The following is a 22,418-nucleotide window of genomic DNA, read 5'->3' as shown; positions in this document are numbered from 1 at the left end:
TGGGGATTCTCACACCACTTGTTGTGGGCGTGGTTTTGTGAGTCTTTGCTGCTTCCTTTTGCGTGCCTCTGTGTTGCTGCCACCAGGTCCCAGGGCCACCTGAACGTTGGCCCATGAAACACACAGAACTGGATTCAAAGAAACTCAGCGGGTGTTTTCTGTTTGATATCCATGAATCCATGCTGAAATGAAGCATGTTTGGCCTTGTCCAGCACTCCTTCTGGGGACATGGGTCCCACGGCTTTCCTTTGTCCTACATTTTTCACAATTTTTGAATTGTCAATTTTGTCTGTAAGGTTAAAACTGCCATCAGCACTTCTCATCTAGATTAAAACAACAACAGAGAACCGGATGTAAATACCACAGCTGTGCATGTCACACTGTGGGGAGGATGAAAAATGCCATGTGAAATATATGCTTGCATATTTCAACCTAAAACATACCAAAATCAATAAACAAATAAACATTTATAAAGTTGATTGTTTCTGTATTCATTACAGCTTGTATTTATTAGCTCATTTTATTTCATTGAAATGTTGAAATGTTATATATATATATATATATTTACCCTATATGTATTTTGTAGATGCTGTTAAGTAGGAGGCATTAGACATAAACAGGAGACAATGACTATTTACTTCAACCACTAGATGGAGGCAATTTTACAAAGTGTCAGTCCATGTGCAGTCGAATAATCTCCAGCCATACAGAGTCATGTGAGAAAGAGCAACAAACAACATCAAACATCCAAACAGGACAGAGGGGAAGTCTGTAAAACTCTAAAGACAATGTAAGACCAGAGTGTCCGGCAGTTTGATTCAGTCACCAATCAGATCACTGATTATGGGAATGCTGAGGATATTAATGGCCTTTCTTCTTCACATGGCTGCCACTCTGGCGGTAAGAAACACCAACTCATACTCATACTGTACTATGTGCACATATTTTGAGTAAGATTTCTGCCTTCAAATCAAAGATTTCTTTTGTGGTTGACCATATTAAAAAGTATAATTTACAAAACAGCAACAATCTCTTTTCTCAAACCATGTTCCAGTTACCTGGCTATCCACAAAACCCACGATGGACCGTTTTTAGGACTATTTATTTGGTAAATTACTAGTTCCAAACTGGTCAGAGATTATCCAAAGTAACAGGAACTTTGTTTCTGGAAAGATGTGTTGCTATTCATGTTTTTAATGTAGTTTTTCAACGTTAAATCAATTGCTGAAGACAAAGCACACATGGTCAGCCAAAACACTCAAGTGGTACCTTTTTATGTACATTTCTTTCTGTGCGATTCAGTACATTGATGCTGGTTTTATGTTCAGAGAGATCAATTCATGTCTGCTCTCAATAGTTATGCTGCTTTTGTGTCAACTGACCCATGTAATTACAGCTAAAACTGTATTTAGCAGCTTTACTGGGTAACTCTGGATCCTTGATTAAATTACATACTAAAAACATGCCTCTGTAACAATGCAAGAATACATCTTGAGGGCAGCCTTGACTATAATAAACCGTATAACACGTGCAGCCCTGTTGTTTTTCTGACCTCCATGCCTTTTTCACCCGTTTGGTCTGTGATTGTTTGAAAACTGCTTGGCCTGCATTGGCCATCTGTAGACTAAATCATGTTAATTTATCAGAAAAATGCTGGAAGCTACCGTCTTCGCTCTGTGACATATCTGAAACTTTGTTTAATGTGCTAATGCTGTCTTGGCCAGGTAACTCTTGTTAAGGACATTTTTAATCTCAATTATGCTGGTTAAATACATTTAAAATTGTTAAAAAAAATTAAAAAGAAAACTGCAAAGATTATAGATTTTTTTGGGTTATCACCAACTTATTTTTCCTGACCAAGAAGATTTTAGAGGGTTCATTTTCTTTGCGTAACAGTTGCGTTTTTTTAATCCAAGAAACCAGTTGTTGACTGTAACCCTGGTTGTGCCAGTTACTACATTGGTCTTTCTCTCTCTCTCCAGGCTCCTGTGCCTTGTGAGGAGAAGGTGATCCGTTTGGAAGCAGAGATCCGGGGTCTGATGAAGGTGATCAATGACCAGCATCGCTACATCCAGGAGCTCCACAACAGCCAGGCCCAGCAGCTGGAATACATACCCAACTCCCACCTGGGCCCCGAGAACCTCTACAGGGGTAAGGAGAGATTTCCATTTGTGCATTTTAAATCTTATATTGTGTTGATCTGTCCTACCTGCCCAGCTATACACAGCAAGTTGATTACTAGCTATACCGTAAGTCCCGGCAGAGTCTTCAGCACGAGCGTTAAAGCGATGCTAATTAGTGTTTTTAATTATTCAATGATCAGTTGTAAAGTAAAAGGGACTACTTGTAGTGGCAAACCCACAGAAAATAATCACCAACCCTGCAGAGCCATTTACCCTCTTTTAGCTCATTGTTTTGGTTTTCTGGCTTGCAAACTCTGGACCTGTAAATGTTAGCCCAAACTGTTTTGTAAGGCAATCATGCCAGGTCTTGGTGTGTCGTGTTCCACCTCCAAGTGTCCAAAAGAATATTCATAAATTACTTTTATCGAGCAGCCAATCAGCAGACAGCATTTTGCTACGTCAACACCTTGTCATGAGCCTGCAGCTGCTTCACAGGAATAAAAAAACCTTCCAGCTAAAAAGAATCTCTCAGAAACGCACAGACATATTTTCTTTACATGTTTGTTTGCATCTATTGTATCCAAAGCTATTCTTTATCTACCTGGTTTGAATATTTAACATTGTATATCTTTGTGCGTTCAGACTGCTCCGAGGTGTTTGCGGACAGTAATGTGGCCAGTGGGCTGTATGCGATTCGTCCAGACGGCTCTCCCACGGCACTGAGCGTCTACTGTGACATGAACAACGGAGGAGGATGGACTGTCTTCCAGAGGAGGAAAGACGGCAAAGAGAGCTTTGATCGGTGTGTGTGTGTGTCTCATATTGGAATTGACAGTCTGCATGTGTCGAAAAATTTGACATTGTAAGTTAATGTAAAATCAGTACGTGCCCCCGGTGTGTGCAGAGCGTGGGTGGAGTACAAGCATGGATTTGGAGACCTCTACTCACCCGATGGAGAATTCTGGCTGGGCAATAAACCTCTACACGATCTCACTTCACAAGGTGTGTCTGTGTGTGAACACGATTTGTTTGACATGATAGGACTGCCGCCTCTGAAACTTGTGTCTTCTAGGAAACTATGACCTGCGGATCGACATGGAGGACTTTGAGGGAAATCAGCGCTTTGCAGAGTACAAGAACTTCAAAGTGGATGATGAAAAGGTGAAACAGAGACACTGCAAAAAACAAACAATTATGACAGTGTAAAAATAAAAAACACCTAGTTTCATAGGTGAGGGTTGTAATAAGAGTTATAGCAACAAGTTGATTCATTCAACAGGATTTTGAACCTAGTTTGCATTTACAAAAAATGGAGTTATCTCATTCTGCTTTGTGGAAAATGATTTAAATTCTGCAGAATGTTCATACATTTCTGTCCGTAATCCACTACATTATTTTTGCATCTTGTAAAAACAGCTTGTAACCCTCTGTCTGTCTATCTGTCTCTCTTCTGATAAGCATTCTTTTTCAGTCTATGACCTTGCTCTCTATTCATTTCCCATAACAGGTAGCAATCTTATTTAGACTAATATGGAAACAACAGCGAGGACATCTGGCTCCAAAAAAAATACCAAAGCACTTTTGCATCATCAATGATTCATTGAAAACTCTTTTCTTTGACTCCCCTGTTTACTCAAAGGACCAGTACCAGCTACATGTGGGAGAGTACACTGGGAATGCAGGGGACGCCCTGGCTGACGTCCACGGCCGCCCCTCTGCTGGGAAGAAATGGACCGGTCCAGGCAGTGGGGTCAAATTCAGCACTTTTGACCAGCTGAATGGCGTCGACGCGGAAAACGATGCCAAGTGTATCAGACACAGCAAGTCAGGGTGGTGGTTCAGCAGGTGATAGAGAAAATGGCAACACACACACACACACACACACACACGCGATGGCCAAGTGTCTTAACTATTTCTTTTACGTCCTCATCACAGGTGCGATTCAGGCAACTTGAACGGTCATTACTACAAAGGGCCGTACCAAGCAATGGGTGATGACGGGGTGGTGTGGTACACATGGCACGGTTGGTGGTACTCCATCAAATCTGTGGTCATGATGGTAAGAGCCGCTGACCTCGAGCATCCGCCACCGGGCAACGCACCGTTGCCGGAAAAACTAAACCCTGGCAAAGCGGCAGGAGACATCATTGACATTCCTCTTGGCCAATAGGCTGAGAGCAAGTGTTGAAGCAACATGCTAGAGCTTATTAGAGCTGAAAACACATTTGACTTTATTCACATCCATTGTAAGATGAGAACATTTAGTCATCTGGGTGGAATCAGTGTCATCTCATCCTGTCTCACCTGTTTTACTTTTTCAGAAATGTAAACCATTGCATTTATTTGAAAATTAAACAATGTTGCTTTGAGCTAATGTCATATTGTATTTATTCTATGTCCAAAATAAATATGAACATAGTGAATTGAGGCAAACTGGGTACATCTGAGGTTTTTCAGGACAGATACCAGACAGACAAAATTATTCTGTAAAACAGAGGCCAGTTACCGGCCAGTTCAGGAGAGTCTGGGGGTTTTCTCTGTGGAAATGATCACTGGAGGGTTTTCATGTGACCCAAAGCAAAGACAGATATTAACAGCCACTAGTTCAGATTTGCCTTGTTTCCGTTTGGGCACAATGTAATGTAGAGGCTGGGGGAGGGGTGAACACTTCTTCTACATATTTGGCTCTGAGATAGTGTTGCTCTGAACTGGGTTGCCCAGATTAACATCCAGAGGTAATTACATTCCACATAGATTAAGGTAGATGTTGTGAGGAGCTTACATGGAGGAACAGATATTCATTGGATCAAAGGATATATCAGTAGGTCAGTTCCTCAGATGAACCAACTGAATACGAGTTCCTGTTTGCCCAAGACGGACACCAATTTAATCCACTTCTTCCAGAGGTCCAAAGCAAATAAGTGATTGAGCTTCGCTCTTTGGGGGGAAAACGTCCTCTTTAAAAAGAAGGGAAAAGGCAAAAGAATCCATGCTAATCCATCGAGAGGTACCCGTTATTTTATGATTTGCCAAACCCAAACCACTTTGAGTCTTTCCACAAACCCACATATGCTACAAATCCAAGGTTTTTCTCATCCACCTCTTAGGAAAGAGCGGTATAAAAGAACAGGATGAGCAGGACTTAAACAGTACAACATCGTAAAAACAGGTTAGGATAGTCCTAACAAGAGTGAGGCGCCTTGTACAGACCCTGAGGTGTGCCAGTTATTAATGCTTTCTTCAGAAAAAGAAGAAAGGTTTGTTGGAGAACCAGGCATTTGGTAGAGAGCAAGGACAGTCGCACTCAGACTTAAGTGCATCGGTGCCACTGCAATGTCTTATCACTTTCAAGAGAAGCGTCTTTTATGCAATTTAATCCAAATGTACAAGTTCTTCATCCAGCAACACTGCTGTGACTGAAGTCTTTCTCTTGTGAAGGTTACGAGGACAAGTATGAGGTCACAGGAGAGGGAGGGGTTATCTGGGCGATACGGATGCAGTTGTGGGGAAGGAGGCAGAGTTCCGTGGTGAGCCAAAGGGCGAGGTGGGCGAGAGGCGGCGGGGACTGGACAGTAGGTCACCGTTGTGCAGCTTCCACAGCAGCTCCTCGTTCTCCATGGACAGACGCTTGTTCACCTTAGACTCTTTCTGCAGCGTCTGCTGGAGTTTGACCTGTTCACTGGACAGCTGCCTGCAGGGGGAGACACAGAGGCTGTCAGAGTCCAGGCTCAGGACTTACAACCATTTGAAAGGAATCTACTGAACTTGGATTTCAATATCTGTAATAAATACTTCACGAAGGTCTACTTTTTTTAAAGGCGTAAACTGAACTCTCAAATAATAACCAACAGAGGTCAACCGTCCATGTGTGATGCAACAAAATATACCCCTGTTATCGCAACACATTTGTTTTGGTCTGCTTTAACTGGAAATTATCTTTACATCCCAATAAATCAAGTGTTGTGAGAAAAGGACAATATCAGCTAACCGTGGTTGTCGCAGGACTGCAATAAGCCCATCCAGGGGTCTGTCTACCTGCTGGTCTAGCTTCCTGCGCATGTGCACTCATTGCGCTTCACCAAATCTTCCAAAGCTGCTATGTTGATAGCTGTGAGTTCTCACAACAAAAACTATAGCCATGTTCGTTCTTTACGTTCATAATGATCATTTGGGTTGAGTTAGGGGTCTCATTGAGTCATGAAGCAGAGACAGATGATAACTAAGCGAGTAGTGGAGGAAAAACAGGAGGCAGATAGACTTAAAAATCCTGCTATAAGAGCAGACGGTAAGACTGATGCCTCTGCAGAGAGATGAGTCACCATCTCACACACTAGCAACTGGAGTACGTACTTGGAGAGAGCAGAGTGTTTGTCCATCCTGGCCTTGTAGTCCTCGTTCTCCTGTTGGACCTTCGTCAGACACTCCTCCAGTTTCCCATTAGTTTCCAACTGTGACACAAACAGCCACACAAAAAGACCGTTGGGTGTATATGCCTACAAGCCTCTGAACAGTGTAAATGTGTCTGGACTGAATGTTTTGTACATCTTCAATTGACTCTTGTGAGACTGAAAAGACCACCACAGTGGTACAACCCAAGATGGTAAAAGACTGGTGCCTACCAGTTTGTCCATCTCCATGAGCTTCTTCTCTTTCTGGTGCAGCTGGTTGTTCTTGATCTCCAGCACCACCTTAAGACTGTCCAGCTCCTGCTCCAGGTACACTGTGTGGGAGTCCTTCTGCACAAACAAACACACACATGGAACTTGAATGCTCTTTGTGGGGGAAAAGCATAGCAATGTTGATTACAAGTCGCCATGCGGTCATGCTTATCATGTCATTGTTGTGAGCTGTAAGTGTGTGACCAGCAGTGGGAAGCAGAGACACAGATTCAGACCAACACTGTCTATCAATCTCCAAGACCTCCAAAATGTTTGTGTTTGAGTCATTATGACAGAGTCATTATAACATATTATAGATGTAACCATCTTTACCAGATTCTTGTTAGTGAGTATCTGCCTCCTCCTCTCCTCCTCTGCTTTCAGCTTCTCATTCAGAGCCCCCTTCTCTGCTGACAGCTCACAGATTTTCTCCTAGTAAGAGGGACAGAGGAGGACAAAGACAGAACAATTATTGGGTGAACACTGAGCTTTGGTTCTTACAAAGTTAGGACACCTCAGAGTGAAAACCAGTAGCAGGTAAACTCATCTAACTGCTGCTTCTTAACTGTGGACCTGCCAATATGAAGACAAGAAAGGAAAAGACTCAAGACATGCTCCAAGAAGTGACACATTCTAACTTTTAGAACTAACTTTGCTTTAAAAATCTGTGGCAGGCAGAAAGAAAATGTATATGATAAACCCATCCACCCATCCATCATCCAGTTAAGTGAGCAAACACATCGACTGGCATTAAGGAAAGTGGAGAGCGTAAGCATATCATTGCAAACAGATGGATGCCGGCGGAAATACAAAATAAAAGGTTATAAACGTCTGAAAAACTATTGAGCAGAATTATTATTATTATATACTTTTACGCAATAAAGCATTGCACAGGTTAATCAGAAAATGCTTTATTTAGCAACAATTTTACGAAAATAGGGCTCCGTTCTCCTTAATGGCATTCGATAGAAAACCTTTGTGTTTTTTTTTAAACATTACAAGTTTGTTTCATTACGGACGTTGTACACTTCAGTGTTAAGGTCTCTTACAGAAAGAGATGTGTCGGTCTCCTTCAGGGTTTTGTTCAGGCTCTCCAGGTCCGTCTGCTGGATCCTCTTTAGCTCTGAAATGCACATTAGGATAAAATGATTGAGAAAACTGCCTGACTAATCAGTAATTATCTTGAACATATTAATTCCAAAGCGATAAATGCCTGAACAGTTCAACATAAAAATCGCTTATTTTGTGTCGCCGGTAATAGACTATTCCAGATGTTGAGCTGTGAAAGGTGTTGTATGTATTGGTCCTGCACACACCTTGTATGGAGGTCTCATACTGCCGTTTCAGAGACTCCATCTTCTTGCTGTGACTCATTTCCTGGTTCGTCCTTTCTACTTCCTGTTGGCTCCTTAGCTCCTCCACCTAAAGGATGCAGGCGCAAAAACAAAGCCAAGTCAAACTAAGAAATGTCTGATCGAATCTCTTACTGCTAGTTCATTTGAGCTTCTAGTTCTGTCCTTGTCAGTATCTGGTTATTACACATTAGAAAAAGCATTGTGATCCTTCTATTACAACTGTAGTGTTGGATCACATCTTTGGATTAGACAGAAGGTTGAAAGTATCTGTGGGGTAGTTGGAGGTGTTGCTGCAGCACAAACACAACATGTTTACATGTAAATACTGTACATGATGAGCGTTCAACTCCATTGTTCCATAATAAAACTTTAAATTGGAGACATAGGATCAAAAAAGCATTTCACAGGTAACTCTTTGTTACGTATACTGTACAAGGCGAGTGACTGAAACAACACAGTGTGTGTGCGTGTGCGTGTGCGTTCCAACCTGCTGTTCCATCAACATGCGGCATTTGTCGGCCTCCTCCTGATACGTCTGGTGGACTTTGTCCCACTCTGTTTGGTAAAAACTCCTCAATCTGACACACACAGAGGAACATTACATTTGAGACATGCAGACAACAGTATAATCAGTGCAGGCTTTTATTTCCAAACAACAGTGTGGTAACACTGTACGGTGTGTGAGGCGAACTGTCCATCTGTAAGCACATCGGCAGAAGTGAACACTGCACCTGTCCTCCAGCAGCACAAGCTCCTCCTTGTGCTGTTTCTGCAGCCTGTGCAAGGCCTCCTCCGAGCTGACAAGCACCTCCTCCTTCCCCTTCTGGAGGCGCTCGCAGCACTGTGACGATGCAACTGAAGGAGACGAGAAGAGCAGGAGCAAATGTTGGTATGTGCTTCTGACTGAAAACACGTCACTGACCCGGATCAATGTTTCATATGAACCCATTTTTTCAATTAAGAATGTAAAGTAAGAAGAGCTTAAACTCAACTAGAATTAAACATTTCGTCAAACAATATCTCAAAAATAGTTTTTAAGAAAGCAGAAACCAGTGAAAGCAAACAAAACTAAATGGCACAGGGCTGCACAAACAGATATATACACTACATATAAGACCAACACATATTTGGATAAGGAGAGAAAATAATGACCTGGTTTGGATTCAACAGCTTATTACGCAACATAAGATCACAGTGAGAATCCTTTCTGAGGCCAGATGTGGAGTTGGTTAGCCATCAATCATTTAGCTACTATTTTGACCATTTACCATTTTAACAACAACCAAGTGTCCTTTTTGTGACACAGCAACACAACATCATGTCACATTGTTGTAGTCAAACTATACTGATGGGACATGCTGGTGTGCGGTTCTTCCTCAGCATTCCCTGACAACCACATTCCACTTTAATTACTCTTACAGCAGACAACCCTGAAACATCTGCAAGTCAGCTCAGAGGTATGCAGTACGACTCATCCTCTCTCTCACAAGCACATGCACGCTTCTGTCTTTATATCATCGCCATCATGACACGCCATTTTGATTCAAGTCTGTTTCTATTCTGAAATATTTGTTTAGCTTTTGAAGCTGTGATCTATCACTGCGTTATGTACTGGAGCAACAGGATTACATGGATGCCATCACTTTAAAAGGGTACATTTGATAAAAACCACAACCCTGCATGCACACACACACACACACACACACACACACACACACACACCCTGGAATAAGAAGATATAACTGTGAGCTTGTAGTTGGGACAGTTGTCGTTTCCCTCTGAATAGAGCTATAGTGCAAGTGAAAGCGCCTGTCACCATGGTGATGGAGACACAAAGCCAGCAACAGCTGAGAGCAGCTTAAACACAAGCTTGTTCTCTACCATAGACCGGCCAACACAAACTGTGTGTGTGTGTGTGTGTGTGTGTGTGTGTGTGTGTGTGTGTGTGTGTGTGTGTGTAACAGCAGGTGCTTGGCAGGTGTAATAAAATGACATCATTTCAGAACAGACCCCTCTTCTTCTCCTAGTATGAAAATGTCTACCTATTTTGTTTTTGCTACTGACAACCCCCCCCCCAAAAAAAAAAATAAAGATAAAAAGTTATACCATGGTGGAGATGTGTGTTTGCCTTTTCCAGGGAAAATATAGCAAATGGCGCTTACTTAGTGAGAGTTCTTCTGTCAACACAGGCGTATCTTAGAGGTGTCTGAATCACAGGAAAGAGCTTAGCACTTCCCAACTGATACACTATTGGAGGGCTTGCTCTCTATGTGCAGTCCCTGCAATTTCTATATTTATGTTCCTGTATCTCCACGTTGTAAAACTTCACAGGCAAACTAATAAAACCACCTAGCATTACCCAATGAGACAGGAACAGGTCGTTCGCATTCAGTTTGACTTGGAGACTATGAAGGTTTAACTGTGTGTGTGGTAACCACAGGGCTCTATACATAGCTAACATTCCTCAGCTCTGTGCGTAAAGAGATGAGCCACAGGTCAAACACGCAGTAAAATGAAATATTATAGTCAGAATGATGCACAGAGGGACAGTGGAAAGAGAGGGGGTGTTTTCAGAAGAAAGTGATGATGGTGAACAGAAAAAAGCTTACAGGATCTGCTCTGTTGCTGTATGTTTCTGTGTGTGTGTGTGTGTGTGTGTGTGTGTGTGTGTGTGTGTGTGTGTGTGTGTGTGTGTGTGTGTGTGTGTGTGTGTGTGTAAATGCTTTTACTCAATTTAGTCATGGTTATTCTTAATATAGAGATATGCATATGTATGTGTTGGCGTGTGCATATTTCCATGTACATGTGTGTGTGCAGACATGCATGCCTTCATGTAAATACAATGCACAATGTGTGTGTCACTACGGTGTGTTAGCTTGAAGGTGCGTGTATGTGTGTGATCTTATTTAATCCTGTTGTATCAACCAAACAGGCAGAGCTGCTATTGACATGATACACACTCCCAGCTATCTGACTAAATGCATGCATACTACTTTCAGTTATTATTTAGCACACAAATTGTACACGTAATTATTTCCAGTGGATTTTCAGTTGATGTGTTCTGATCCCCAAATAGCAACCAACAAATTGTAAAGACCATGTTTGTAACGATCAATGTAGAACTTATATCACCACACACACACACACACACACACACACACACACACACACACACACACACACACACACACACACACACACACACACACACACTTTTCTAATTATTGTCAAGGAAATCCAGCAGTGCCAGGTGATCTCTTGTCATTTCAAGTATTACTTATCCGCCGCAATTATGTTGAATGTTTCACTTGTGATAAATGATGGGTGTGAAGGGTGTATGTTGATACTCATACTAGTAGACTTGTGGCTTAAAGATAGACATTTAGAAATTAGTGAGCTCTTAACCACAAAGCTTTATTATGTCCAGTCAGATCTGAGAGGACTTCTCTACATGTCCTCTTAACAAATAATCATTATTTAGTTTGAAAACACTATTCAATAGTTCAACCAGACTGACAATTGCTCTAGGCTTGTATTAAACCTGTTTATTGTCATTTAACTAATGTCTTTGGAATTTGGAGCTTTGGAATGGCGATCGACCTGTCCTCGATACGCGTCGTATGTGCTGTCATATGCAAATGCAGAGAGAGAGAGAGAGAGACAGACGTCTCTCTCTCTCTCTGTGACAGAAATTCAGATCCTTGGTGGAGGTGGAAATGGAGGAGAGAACGATGGTGTGTGGATGTGAAGTTAGAACGTCTCTTACCCAGTTCGTCTCGGAGGTTTGCCAGTTCCAACGACAACCCCTTCTTCTGCTTCAAGGCTTCCTCTCGCTGCACAGAAGAGAAGATGAAGAGACTCTTCAGTCAAATATGAGCTGAAATTAATCTGTATTCAGTACACACTATATAGGGAATTATATGTGGAAGACTATGTAGTCCTCCACATAGAATTCCCTATATACACTATATGACCTGAATATATCTAACACATTCAGTACACACGGTACTGAATGTTAGATATATTCAGGTCATTCTATCGCTCCCCCTGTCTGTGCAGCTCTCAGTTAGTGACCACTTATTTCTACAAGGCACTGAGAGAGGGACACTTGAAAGGGTTAAATGCTTCTCACCATGACTTTGGAACGCACTATGTAAGTGAACATTATAGTCAACAGGGAATGACAACATTTGCCATTCTGTCTTTGAAAATGTGGACTCATCACAGATAATTGATGCAATCACTGGCCTTTAAGGTTCACTACAGGAAACATCTGTAAAGGTCAGCTGTCGTTGGAGAGGCAGGGTTGTGACCCAGAATGTAATAATGCAGGTAAAAGGCAAATATTAGAGCAACTTAATATTCTATCTTATCTTAAAATAAATCAAGGAAATAACATCCATCACGCCTGAAAACAACCAAATCTGAACTGCTCACATCTGCCGTAACTGACCTGAAAGAGCAACAGTCCAAAACACACTCACACTTGTACACATATGGACTTGTACACACCTGAACCTATTTCTCACATTTGAAAACATTACAATAACTTTCTAGCACACACATGAACACACACACATAAAAAAAAAGCTTTACAACGTGAGTATTGAAATTTACAATGGAAACCAAATGTCCATGCTCCCGCCTTCTTGCTTTCAAACACATACACACACACGTGCCCCGTTGTGGCCTTAGTGTGATCTTTTTGAAATGTTCCATCATGATCCAAATGAGTGTTATGTTCCTTTAAACAATTTGGACTGAAAACCAATAGCTAACATGATCAATGTGTAAAAATACACGCGGCTAGCTTCCCGTATAGTGACCCAATTGCAAAACTACCTCCTAATTCCTTCTTTGAGTTGATGACACGGCTCGGACTGAAAGACCAACAGAGGGGAAGAGAGAGAAAAGAGCAGCAACAGATGCATGTAAAGCAGAACCGAATTTACTGCAGTCAGTCAGTCAGACACACACACACACCTTGCGTTTCTTGCGGCGATGTGGGAGGGCCTTGCTGGGCTTTGCATGGGTTTTGCTGGTCGTGGAGCCCATGTCTCGGTTAATGAGGACACACACACAAAACACACACAGACACACACACCCTTGAAAATGCCTTCAGTCCTCTCGCTCACACACACTGATCACCAATGGAAAACAAACTCTCTCTCTCTGCCCTCCTGCTAAATGTGACGCCCCCTTTCTGTTACTGACTCCTCCCACTCTCTACCTGTTCACCTCCCAGTCCTCCTTCCATCTGTTTCTCTTCCTGCCTGATACTCTAAGATATATTTCTGCACCACATTTTTTCTTATCTCCCTTTCTCTTCTTCCCTATCAGTCATTCTCACACACACACGCACGCACGCACGCACGCACGCACACACGCACACGCACACGCACACACACACACGCGCGGACACACACACGCACACACACACTCTCTGCATCTCAGTCATACCTCTCTTGTCTTTACTCATATACTTTCTAACTTTCTACTTCTTTGTCTATTTAAAGTTTAAAGTAATGTAAAAGAACATTAATCAGTTAAATAAATTTAGCCTGTGGAATGTTACAGAAACAACTAGCAAAAACGTTTGTTTTACAGCACTGAAGACATAAACATATTTTTGTATTCAGAGTAGTAGTCCTATACCACAAAAACCTTTGTACACTTTAAAGAGGATTTGTTGTTTGTAAATTAACTTTGAGTATGTCTTGTTTGTTTTCAAAATTAATACTTATTGTAACAGAGAAAAGGGAAAATGAGGATTCAAAAGGAAAGAAAAAAAGCACCTGGAATACATAAATAATCTATCATTTAACTTTAAAAAGATATTGTCTAGTGTTAACATTTTAATTATACTCCCTACAGAGTATCAGGGTGTTAACGTCCTACAACTCTTGCTTCCATGTAAAGGTAAAGAAGTTGTGCTGAAAATGTTAAGACCAGCGAGGGTTTTCAGAGTTAAGTACACTTAACTACAGAAAACCACCCAAACTAAAAGCACAAACCCTTTGCTAGACCGAAGACCACCCAAAGCCCACAGGGGGAAATGTGCAGTTTATTTTCACCAGTCACCTTTCAAGTGTGTAGGACAGATTAGATAGCATTGGTATTCATGCTTTAGATAACCCCCCCCCCCCCCCCTCCCCTTCAGGGCTTGAACTACAGCTGCTGCATTCCTCCCCTCCTCCCTTCCTTCTCCTCATCCTCCCCCTTCATCTTCACCACCGTCCATCTGATCAATACCCCTTCAGGAATGCTCCTGCACTGTAACGCTCTGAAAGCTCTCTCTCAGCTGATCTTCACATGACAATCCAACACTTGCTGGGAAATATCCACAGAAATTGAGCATTTATCCTTATACATAAAACCCTTGTAATCAGGCCCCGATTCAAAAGGCTTATGCTGAGAGTTATATATGAGTTGATCACATGTTACTGTCCGTATGCAGGGCTGTTCCTGCAGATAACAGCTTATTGAACAGATAATGAACTGCTTTCCCTAAGAGAGAGACATGCAGGCAAGTCATATCTGCCACTGAGGAAAAGTGTGTGTGTGTGTGTGTGGTTTATTTTTTGTACATTTTCATTATCTTCAAAGAAAGAATAAAGTGCAGTTTCTTAGTATTATTTGTAAGTTTTATCAGTGTACGTGTGTGTTATTGCTGACTTTGTCACCACAGGTCAAAATAAGGATTCTGACTAGATTGGTCAACCATATGTAAAAGCAGTTTTCAGTAACTATAGTTACATACCCGTGACCTGCTCTTAATAATAATAATAAATATATATATATATATATATATATATATATATATATATATATATATATATATATATATATATATATATATATATATATATATATATATATATAAATATATATATATATATATATATATATATACACACATACACACAAGATAATATTTTACTTTACCTCGGATTTTCTTTTTCTTCTAAACATGAATAGTGTAGTTATCACTATTGAGTTGACAGAATATTGTGATGTCAACTCAATGGTGAGGAGTTTCATAATTTTCATGAAAAGCAGCTACTAATACACATGTTGTACGTATTAGTTTGACAATACAATACGCACAAAGTGCATGTTTATTTACACACAGAGGAAACAGGTGTAAGAGAATGATAGTTATTGTGTTTGTGTGCATTCACTTTATTTTCACATGCCATTAGGCTCCACAAATATACAATTCCTGGTCGTAGTAGTCAGACAGCAAATATTTACTGAGCAACCTATCCATGTGCGGGACTCTGTGAGTGATGGTCAATCAAAAGTCATCAGCTGTAAGGAACCAGCTCACTACAGAATAAACTGACCTCAGTAATGATACGGTTTACAGTGTGTGCAGGCAACAAAACACCCACATCTTTTGTTGGACTAATTTAATATTTCAATATCCAATCACTCGACAAAAAGGAAAAGATTCTATGCTTTGGCCAAAAACAGTGTAAGAAGTGTGTTAATAAAAAACAATCAGCTCAAACCTTGTAAAAACAACTTACTTTAAGTGTTTGAGCTACAGAGCTGCTGAGCCTGACTGAAGTCACACATCAAGCCGAGTAAACCGCGTGCCAAGTTTCACACAGGTTTATTCCACGCACGCACACGCAAACACACACGCACACGCACACACAATGTCTGTTGTTGTAAATGGCAGCTAGGTGTGGACTCTCCTGCTGCCTACTTAAAACCGCCATACTCCACTCCCCCTCTATATGCATGTCAATAAGCAACTTAAAAAGCAACTCTGCTCTATCACCAACGGTGTGAGTGGTGCTATAATTATAGGCTGTGGGTGCTTTGCTCTAATTCGCCAAAGGGGAAGGATGGTGTGCAGATAACTGATCGTTTCCCCTGATTTACCCCCTTGAGCTGCGCTAGACCATAAATTATTTACATGTACAAACATGTCCACCTTATCCTCCTTGAAAGTGAAGTGGTGCTACAGCAAAAGAAAGGGACCCATCCCCACTTAATGATACTGCAGATCCACCTTATTTACCAGAAACCCCACTATTATTTGTAGGGGAACTCTCAGAAGCTGGCTGCTTCTAACATATTTTAATTTCAACAGCAAAACTAAACTTGAGAAGAATCCCCTCATTAAAGCTGCACAAAACATTAGCTTGCGAACTAGCCTGCAGGTTTCAAAGGCATAGCAAATGATATTGGTCTCTACTGGATACATTAAAAGCACAGTGAAATCCCTGCATTTCCTCCCAGCTCACTTTTGATGTTTTGAAACCGGTCAAAGTTGCGAGCCAAAAGACTAACCAATGAGGGGTGTGTGTCTCTGTGTGCAAAGCAGACATGCTCAGACAGAGCATGTCAACAGTCTGAAGCTGTCCAGATATGAATGTTAACTAGCTAACAGCCGTGTGGCTCAGAGGTGGAGCGGGTCGTCTTCCAATCAGATGATTGGCTCCAGTCTAGTCGATGTGTCCTAGGCAAGACACACCCACGGTGTGAATTGGATCAGTTCGTCCTGAAGTGCAGGTGACACCTTACATGGTAGCTCCTCCCATCACTGATGAAAGGGTGTGAATGGGTGAATGACATGTAGTGTTAAAGTGCTTTGAGTTGTCGAAAGATTAGAAAAGAGATCTACAAGTACAGTCCAAGCTAAGTGGACTGTTGTCTTTACCCAAGTCTCACAACACTCAAACAGTTACTCTCACTGCCACCAATATGTAAAGTAGGAACTCCTTTGGTTCTTTCATGAAAAATGAGTCACTGCCCCGGCATATTTGCAGTGCAAATGCAGGAATTTGCACACTACTGAAACCCCTATGACAAAACATCACCACTGACAGCAGCACTGAATTATTGCCATTTTTGTTTGACACACAGCTACACAGTGTGCTATTTCTCTGCATTGTAGAGATAGAAAACATCTGTTCCCCCTCGTAAAGAACAGTAGATCAAGGATGGAAGCTTTCTACCGCCAGTGGTGTGAGTGTGTTTTGGCTGTTTGGTCAACATAGAAATAAGGGAAGTACCTCAGTGAAGAGTTGTTGGATGACTATAGCCAAAGCCTCCCCTCTCTTATTCCCCTGGACGAGCAGCTTCCTCAGCTGGTTGATGGCCTGGTTCTTCTTCTCTGCCAGTTCTTTGCTGTGGTTCTGTTTGGCGGTGACCATCCGGTCCGCCACAACAGCCCCCGCTGCACCAGGCTTGGATGCATTCTGTAGGCGAGATGCTGTCTTGGGGCTGGATCTTGATCCGGTTTTTGCTTTGAACCCAAGACCAGAGGCTCCAGTGGTGCCTGAGCCAGTGTTGGTGGTATCAGGGGCCGGCACAGGGAGAGCTGCAGTAACTGGTGCATTAGCATGCACCACATCTGGTACCTAGCAAGAAAAAAGACCACATATCTTATTCATTAAAGACTCTAATCAGAAGAATTGATGATTGGGGAAAGATATTATGTTATAGGTAAATAAGATAAGATGCTAAAATTATTCTGAAGGACTGGTCTTAAGATGAATTCAAATACAATTCTATTCTACTGATGTCCGCACTCAAGCAGTCAGTTGAGAAAAGACATATTTTTTAAATACTAAACCACATCTTGGAGACAGTCTTGTTATCACAAGAAGATAATATATAAAGATGAGCAAAATTAGCCATTATATTATAAACAAATGTGCATTTTGCTACTTTCTGTGGCTCACTGATTAATTAATTAAACTTTTATCATTTTCAAAAATGCCTGTGAAACTTTAGCACTTGTTAGCATGAACAGTGGCAGTTTCTTTGACACCACCTAACAGGGACAGCTCACATGAAGACAATCAAACATTGAAAGAATGAAGAAACATCTTTATTCCCGTCAAACAACACTCCTTATTACTAAGCAGGATCTAATTTTATCAATTAGATCCTGCTCAGTAATGATCTCTGGTTTAGTGTCTCGCCCATAAATGAATGTGTAAAGATCAAAATAGGAGGACATACCAGTTCTGCTGGAGGATGCTGCTTTCTCTGGTTGTTTCCTCCTGCGGGTGCTGCTGCCAGTGAGCTGCTGTTGGAGTTTATGGGTCTGGCTGGCGCCTCCCGGGGCTTGTTTTTGTCCACTGCAAGAGAACGGCAACGTCTTAACGTGTGGGTAGCAGGTACAACATTCAACATGGTGTCCACACACTCCCCATGCACACAGAATACTCATCCATTAACATACCACAACATCCAAACACAGAAAACAAAAAGAAACCTCGACACACACACACACTAGTCTCATACATCTGCTCTCATCGGGTAATAGAGAATACGCCCTATTGACTGTTCAGGGCTGAGGCAGATGCATCATGGGATGCGTGGTTATGGTGTGTGCGCCATGAGCTGCATTAAAGTGCATTACCAGAGACACAGCTATTAGTGTCTCTCTCTCTCTCTCTCTCCAGATTTACATTTTGAATTGGATGGTTTAGTTTTGGCCCTGAAAGCAGAATGAAATGAAATAATTCAAACTTTAATTTAGTTTACAACGGTGCAACTGGGCTCTAAATACTAATTAATTTTTCGTCTCAGTGGTTAAGATTAAAGAAATTCCAGCAAAAAGTATTTGGATTTTGGGAGACATTTGGATTATTCTATTCTTAGGCAACTGTTGCTTAGTAGGATCTGTTATCTCTTTCTGCCCTTTCAATTTTCAGTATGGTTGAACCATTGAATAGTGTTTTCAAAAGAATAACGATTATTTGTAAAGAGGACATACAGAGAAGTCCTCTTAGACATCTGACTGGACACAATACAGCTTTGTGGCAAGAGGTCACTAACTAACTATCTTTAAGCCACACGTCTACTAGTATGAGTATCAACATACAAAGGCCTCTCTCAATTCCAACCACTGACAAAGTGTTCTGTGCAGATTGCAGCCTTTGGGCCAGTAATGCAGTGTAACCTGCAGGACCATGAGTGTTGTGGTGTTATCTGAAATGACATGCTTTGAAGTTGAGTATTATTTCTGAGGCCTAAGACTGATGAGTTGAACATTTTACAAATTCTTGTTTGCAAAATGCAATCAGTCGTAGCTGAAACTGTCACAGACGACATCGTCAGATTCCAACGGAGATAATCATGTGTCATCCTTTTTGAGTGAGAACTAGTTCTGCACCCAATTTACATTTAAAATCTAATCCAAATGCGACTGAAGAGTCTGTACTCTGTCAGTGATCAGTCAGTCGGTCAGTCGGTCAGTCATTCAGGGCTGCCCCTGAAGTTAGATACTGCCACCTACTGGCAACAGAACGCTGGTCCGTATCAGTTGTTCTGTCAACATATCTGTGAACATAGCTTGCGGGTGAGGAACAAGAAAGGTCGTACATAATTGAAATGGATTGGACTACTGAACACTTCAGTATGAGAGCAATTAGAGAAATCACTAGCACACACTGACATTTGAGCAACAGTTGAATTAAAAGCCGACTCGCTTTAAATCAGTGAGTCGTCTTCTGCAGCATCCGAGCCTGCAGCTACAGCCTTAACGACACTTCTCTCGTTTGTATGATTGACTTTTTACAATCTCGTTGATCAGTTCAGTTTCATTGCAACAACCCACAGCTTCATAGCTCACACAGCTCCAGATGCATCACTAAAACACTGCAGGTGTTAACCAGATGAATATTCTGATGTGACGCATATTTACCATTTAGTTGGTGAGTGTAGAAATATGAACAAGACTGGAAGGTGAGAACATTTTACATGAATGTGTACTCATACACATTGGATGAACAGTAAAAAGACATTACATAATAGCTGTGCCTTTAGATGTACATCATTTTTTTCTTATATTTTTCCAACACATACGTCTCTATGGTTGTGTGAAATATAATATCATCAAGTGCAGTGAAGCAGTTACTCTGGTAATGTTAACGTCGGTTCAAGCATATCACAATTACACAATATTTAACCATGACTAGCTCCAAATCCACAAAACCAGCCGGAAAATGAAAACCTGAAATGATTACATCAGCCGGATTGTTGTTGGACTCTGGACGGAGCGGGCTGATGCTGCGCTATAGTTGGCCAGTTTGCATTCCAGGTGCGGTACTTAGCGAAGGGCCAATTGAAAGTTGCAGAAAAAAAACAAGCTAATGAATACATCTGATGAACATTCTACACCTGCAAGAATGAATGATAGGAGATGAAACATGAACACAATGGTAAGATAACATAGATGTCAACCAATGCAGTTTGAAGCATGGAAATAATGTTGATGTTAACAATGTAAGGGAGCTGTGAAAACAACACATCTCATGTTGAGTATCGGTCTCTTAATGAAATGTGTGATGATCTGTGTGTGTGTGTGTGTGTGTGTGTGTGTGTGTGTGTGTGTGTGTGTGTGTGTGTGTGTGTGTGTGTGTGTGTGTGTGTGTGTGTGTGTGTGTGTGTGTGTTTGTTTGTTGGTGGTTATGATGACGATGATGATGAAGACTTGTACCTGAAGTCTGCCAGGCAGTCATGCAGAGCTGCTGAGCCCACACTGAGAGAGAAACAACACTGTTAGCATGCACATCACGTTAGTCCCTGCCGTGTCATGAGAATCTCCTTCAGTACAGTAAGAAGATCCACATCACGTGATGAGATAGGGATTCATCACATGAATTAGCTGCATGATAAATGCAAGGTGTACTTCAGTACCTCAATGATGGGGAAATGTGAAAAGCAGCTGAGTACCCTATTAGTCTGTAGTTTCAATCATTCATGATCATAAGAAATATCTAACGTATTGGAATATTTTCTTTTTGTTATGGAGTGTATGTGAGCTATCTTATGATAAGTATCACTATCATGTCGGCCATCTTATTTGTAGCAGTTTCATGATCACTTGGTTGGACTGCCTGCTGTGTATTTAATCAGTTATAGAAACCACTCAGGGTGGGAAGTGGAGAAATAAAAAAAGGTGGAGGAGGGAAGGCTTTGCTTTGAGTCGTTGTAAAACAACAGAAACTGTGTCGTGTCTTCTCTCTAAAATAGCTGTATTGTGTTCAACCGCCTGCCAAATTATTTCTCTCTGGCACTAAACAAGCCAGCCTGCTGTTGATAATCACACATGAATAACATGGTCTATGGTCTAACAGGATGGCATCAACTCAAATGATAATTATCAACAGATCAGTAAAAACTGATATCATCATTATTTAGATTATGTATGCCCTCTCATTAACACCGATCCATTAGAGGGAGAAAAGTGAATTCACTGCATGGCCACATGATGCTGGCCAGATCAAACACCACCAACTCAGACTTAGACCGATTAGAGCTGGATTCTGTAGGTCTGTCAGTACATAAAACGTGTGCCAGCACAAACACATGCTTGGCAGTCGTAGCAATCCTAATTCCTTTAATCTGCTGTATTAAAATGACTCAAATTGATACAAATAGAATCTTATCCCTTTTAATGAAGAGGGAGATTCCAACAGAATTTAGCTCTGATGTGCACTTTGACTTCACTGGATTTGACCTTTTCCAGAGTTTAAATTGCCATCCTATAATCAGCCACATGAAGAATTCCAGTATGTTACAGTATGTCCATGGCCAGAGAAGTAAGTCTCAAACTTGTGATGTTATAAGCAAAAAGTTTGGAGCTGCTCCACACAAAAAATTCTGTTCCCCTGGGCCTCTCAGTGCCATCCATAACATCTCTCCAATTCATTATCTGCGGAGTAGTTTTAAACATTATAGTTGATGACATCACAAATTTGAGTTTCAGTATTTTAGTTTGAGGATTTGGGAGAGAGTTGTTTATGTTTACTAATATTTTTTTAACCGTTTTAGACCATAGGATAAACATGTATTTTTCAAAAGAGAGTTGTTCCCCTTTAACTATCAAAGTCAGGTGGAATACTTCAAACTTAGATTACAAAGTTGTTGCATGCAAAAATGTTAGGAGGGACATGTTTAAACCATGAAGGTTATAAAACAACTGTTACTCATTTCATATGAGGTTTCTAGATCAGATGCTGCTCCAGATGAGAAACTGCACATGACTCCACAGAAAACACATCTACCTAGTTTTACTGCAGGCCAAATCTACTGTACATCTCTGCTGAGCATGGAGACAATATCCCAGTCCAGCAGATACAACCTCTAGTCTTCATCTGCCACAACATTAGGAACAAATCTGATTAAAGCTTGCACGACTGGCCAGCCTCAGCTGCACCATTGAGCAGTGTGCAAGAGTGTCTCTGCCAAGCGTGTGTGTGTGTGTGTGTGTGTGTGTGTGGACGGAAAAATGTGGTGACTAAAGCCTG

General features: G+C 41.3%; 2 protein-coding genes across 3 annotated transcripts in view; one reads left to right on the top strand and one right to left on the bottom strand.

The window, feature by feature from the left end:
* Positions 1–843: 843 nt before the first annotated feature.
* LOC306737536 (fibrinogen-like protein 1) lies at positions 844–4,293 on the top strand (the record flags this gene model as incomplete). The annotated part of the gene is made up of 7 exons (XM_079219269.1): positions 844–900; positions 1,983–2,151; positions 2,766–2,925; positions 3,028–3,125; positions 3,196–3,284; positions 3,763–3,968; positions 4,059–4,293. 7 exons carry the CDS (start codon positions 844–846, stop codon positions 4,291–4,293), a joined length of 1,014 nt encoding a protein of 337 aa, XP_079075395.1.
* Positions 4,267–22,418, bottom strand: part of LOC306737800 (microtubule-associated tumor suppressor 1 homolog A-like) — a 25,278-nt gene continuing 7,126 nt past the window's right edge. Inside the window, exons 2-12 of one of the 2 annotated variants that reach the window (XM_079219593.1) lie at positions 18,121–18,239; positions 17,166–17,513; positions 11,903–11,969; positions 8,868–8,991; positions 8,624–8,714; positions 8,098–8,203; positions 7,831–7,904; positions 7,115–7,213; positions 6,743–6,859; positions 6,474–6,571; positions 4,267–5,814 (exon numbers count right to left, since the gene is read on the bottom strand). In XM_079219593.1, coding sequence (XP_079075719.1) covers positions 5,601–5,814; positions 6,474–6,571; positions 6,743–6,859; positions 7,115–7,213; positions 7,831–7,904; positions 8,098–8,203; positions 8,624–8,714; positions 8,868–8,991; positions 11,903–11,969; positions 17,166–17,306 — 1,131 coding nt within the window. In that variant the 5' untranslated portion in view covers positions 17,307–17,513; positions 18,121–18,239 and the 3' untranslated portion in view covers positions 4,267–5,600. Of the gene's footprint in view, positions 5,815–6,473; positions 6,572–6,742; positions 6,860–7,114; positions 7,214–7,830; positions 7,905–8,097; positions 8,204–8,623; positions 8,715–8,867; positions 8,992–11,902; positions 11,970–13,119; positions 13,240–17,165; positions 17,514–18,120; positions 18,240–22,418 lie in introns of those variants that run through there. The other variant, XM_079219592.1, reaches the window with a different exon arrangement.

This window comes from Taurulus bubalis (genome assembly GCF_910589615.1).
Source record: "Taurulus bubalis genome assembly, chromosome: 6".
Classification (NCBI taxonomy): Eukaryota; Metazoa; Chordata; class Actinopteri; order Perciformes; family Cottidae; genus Taurulus; species Taurulus bubalis.
Note: the sequence above shows the minus strand (reverse complement) of the source record. Positions and strands in the feature narration are given on the sequence as shown.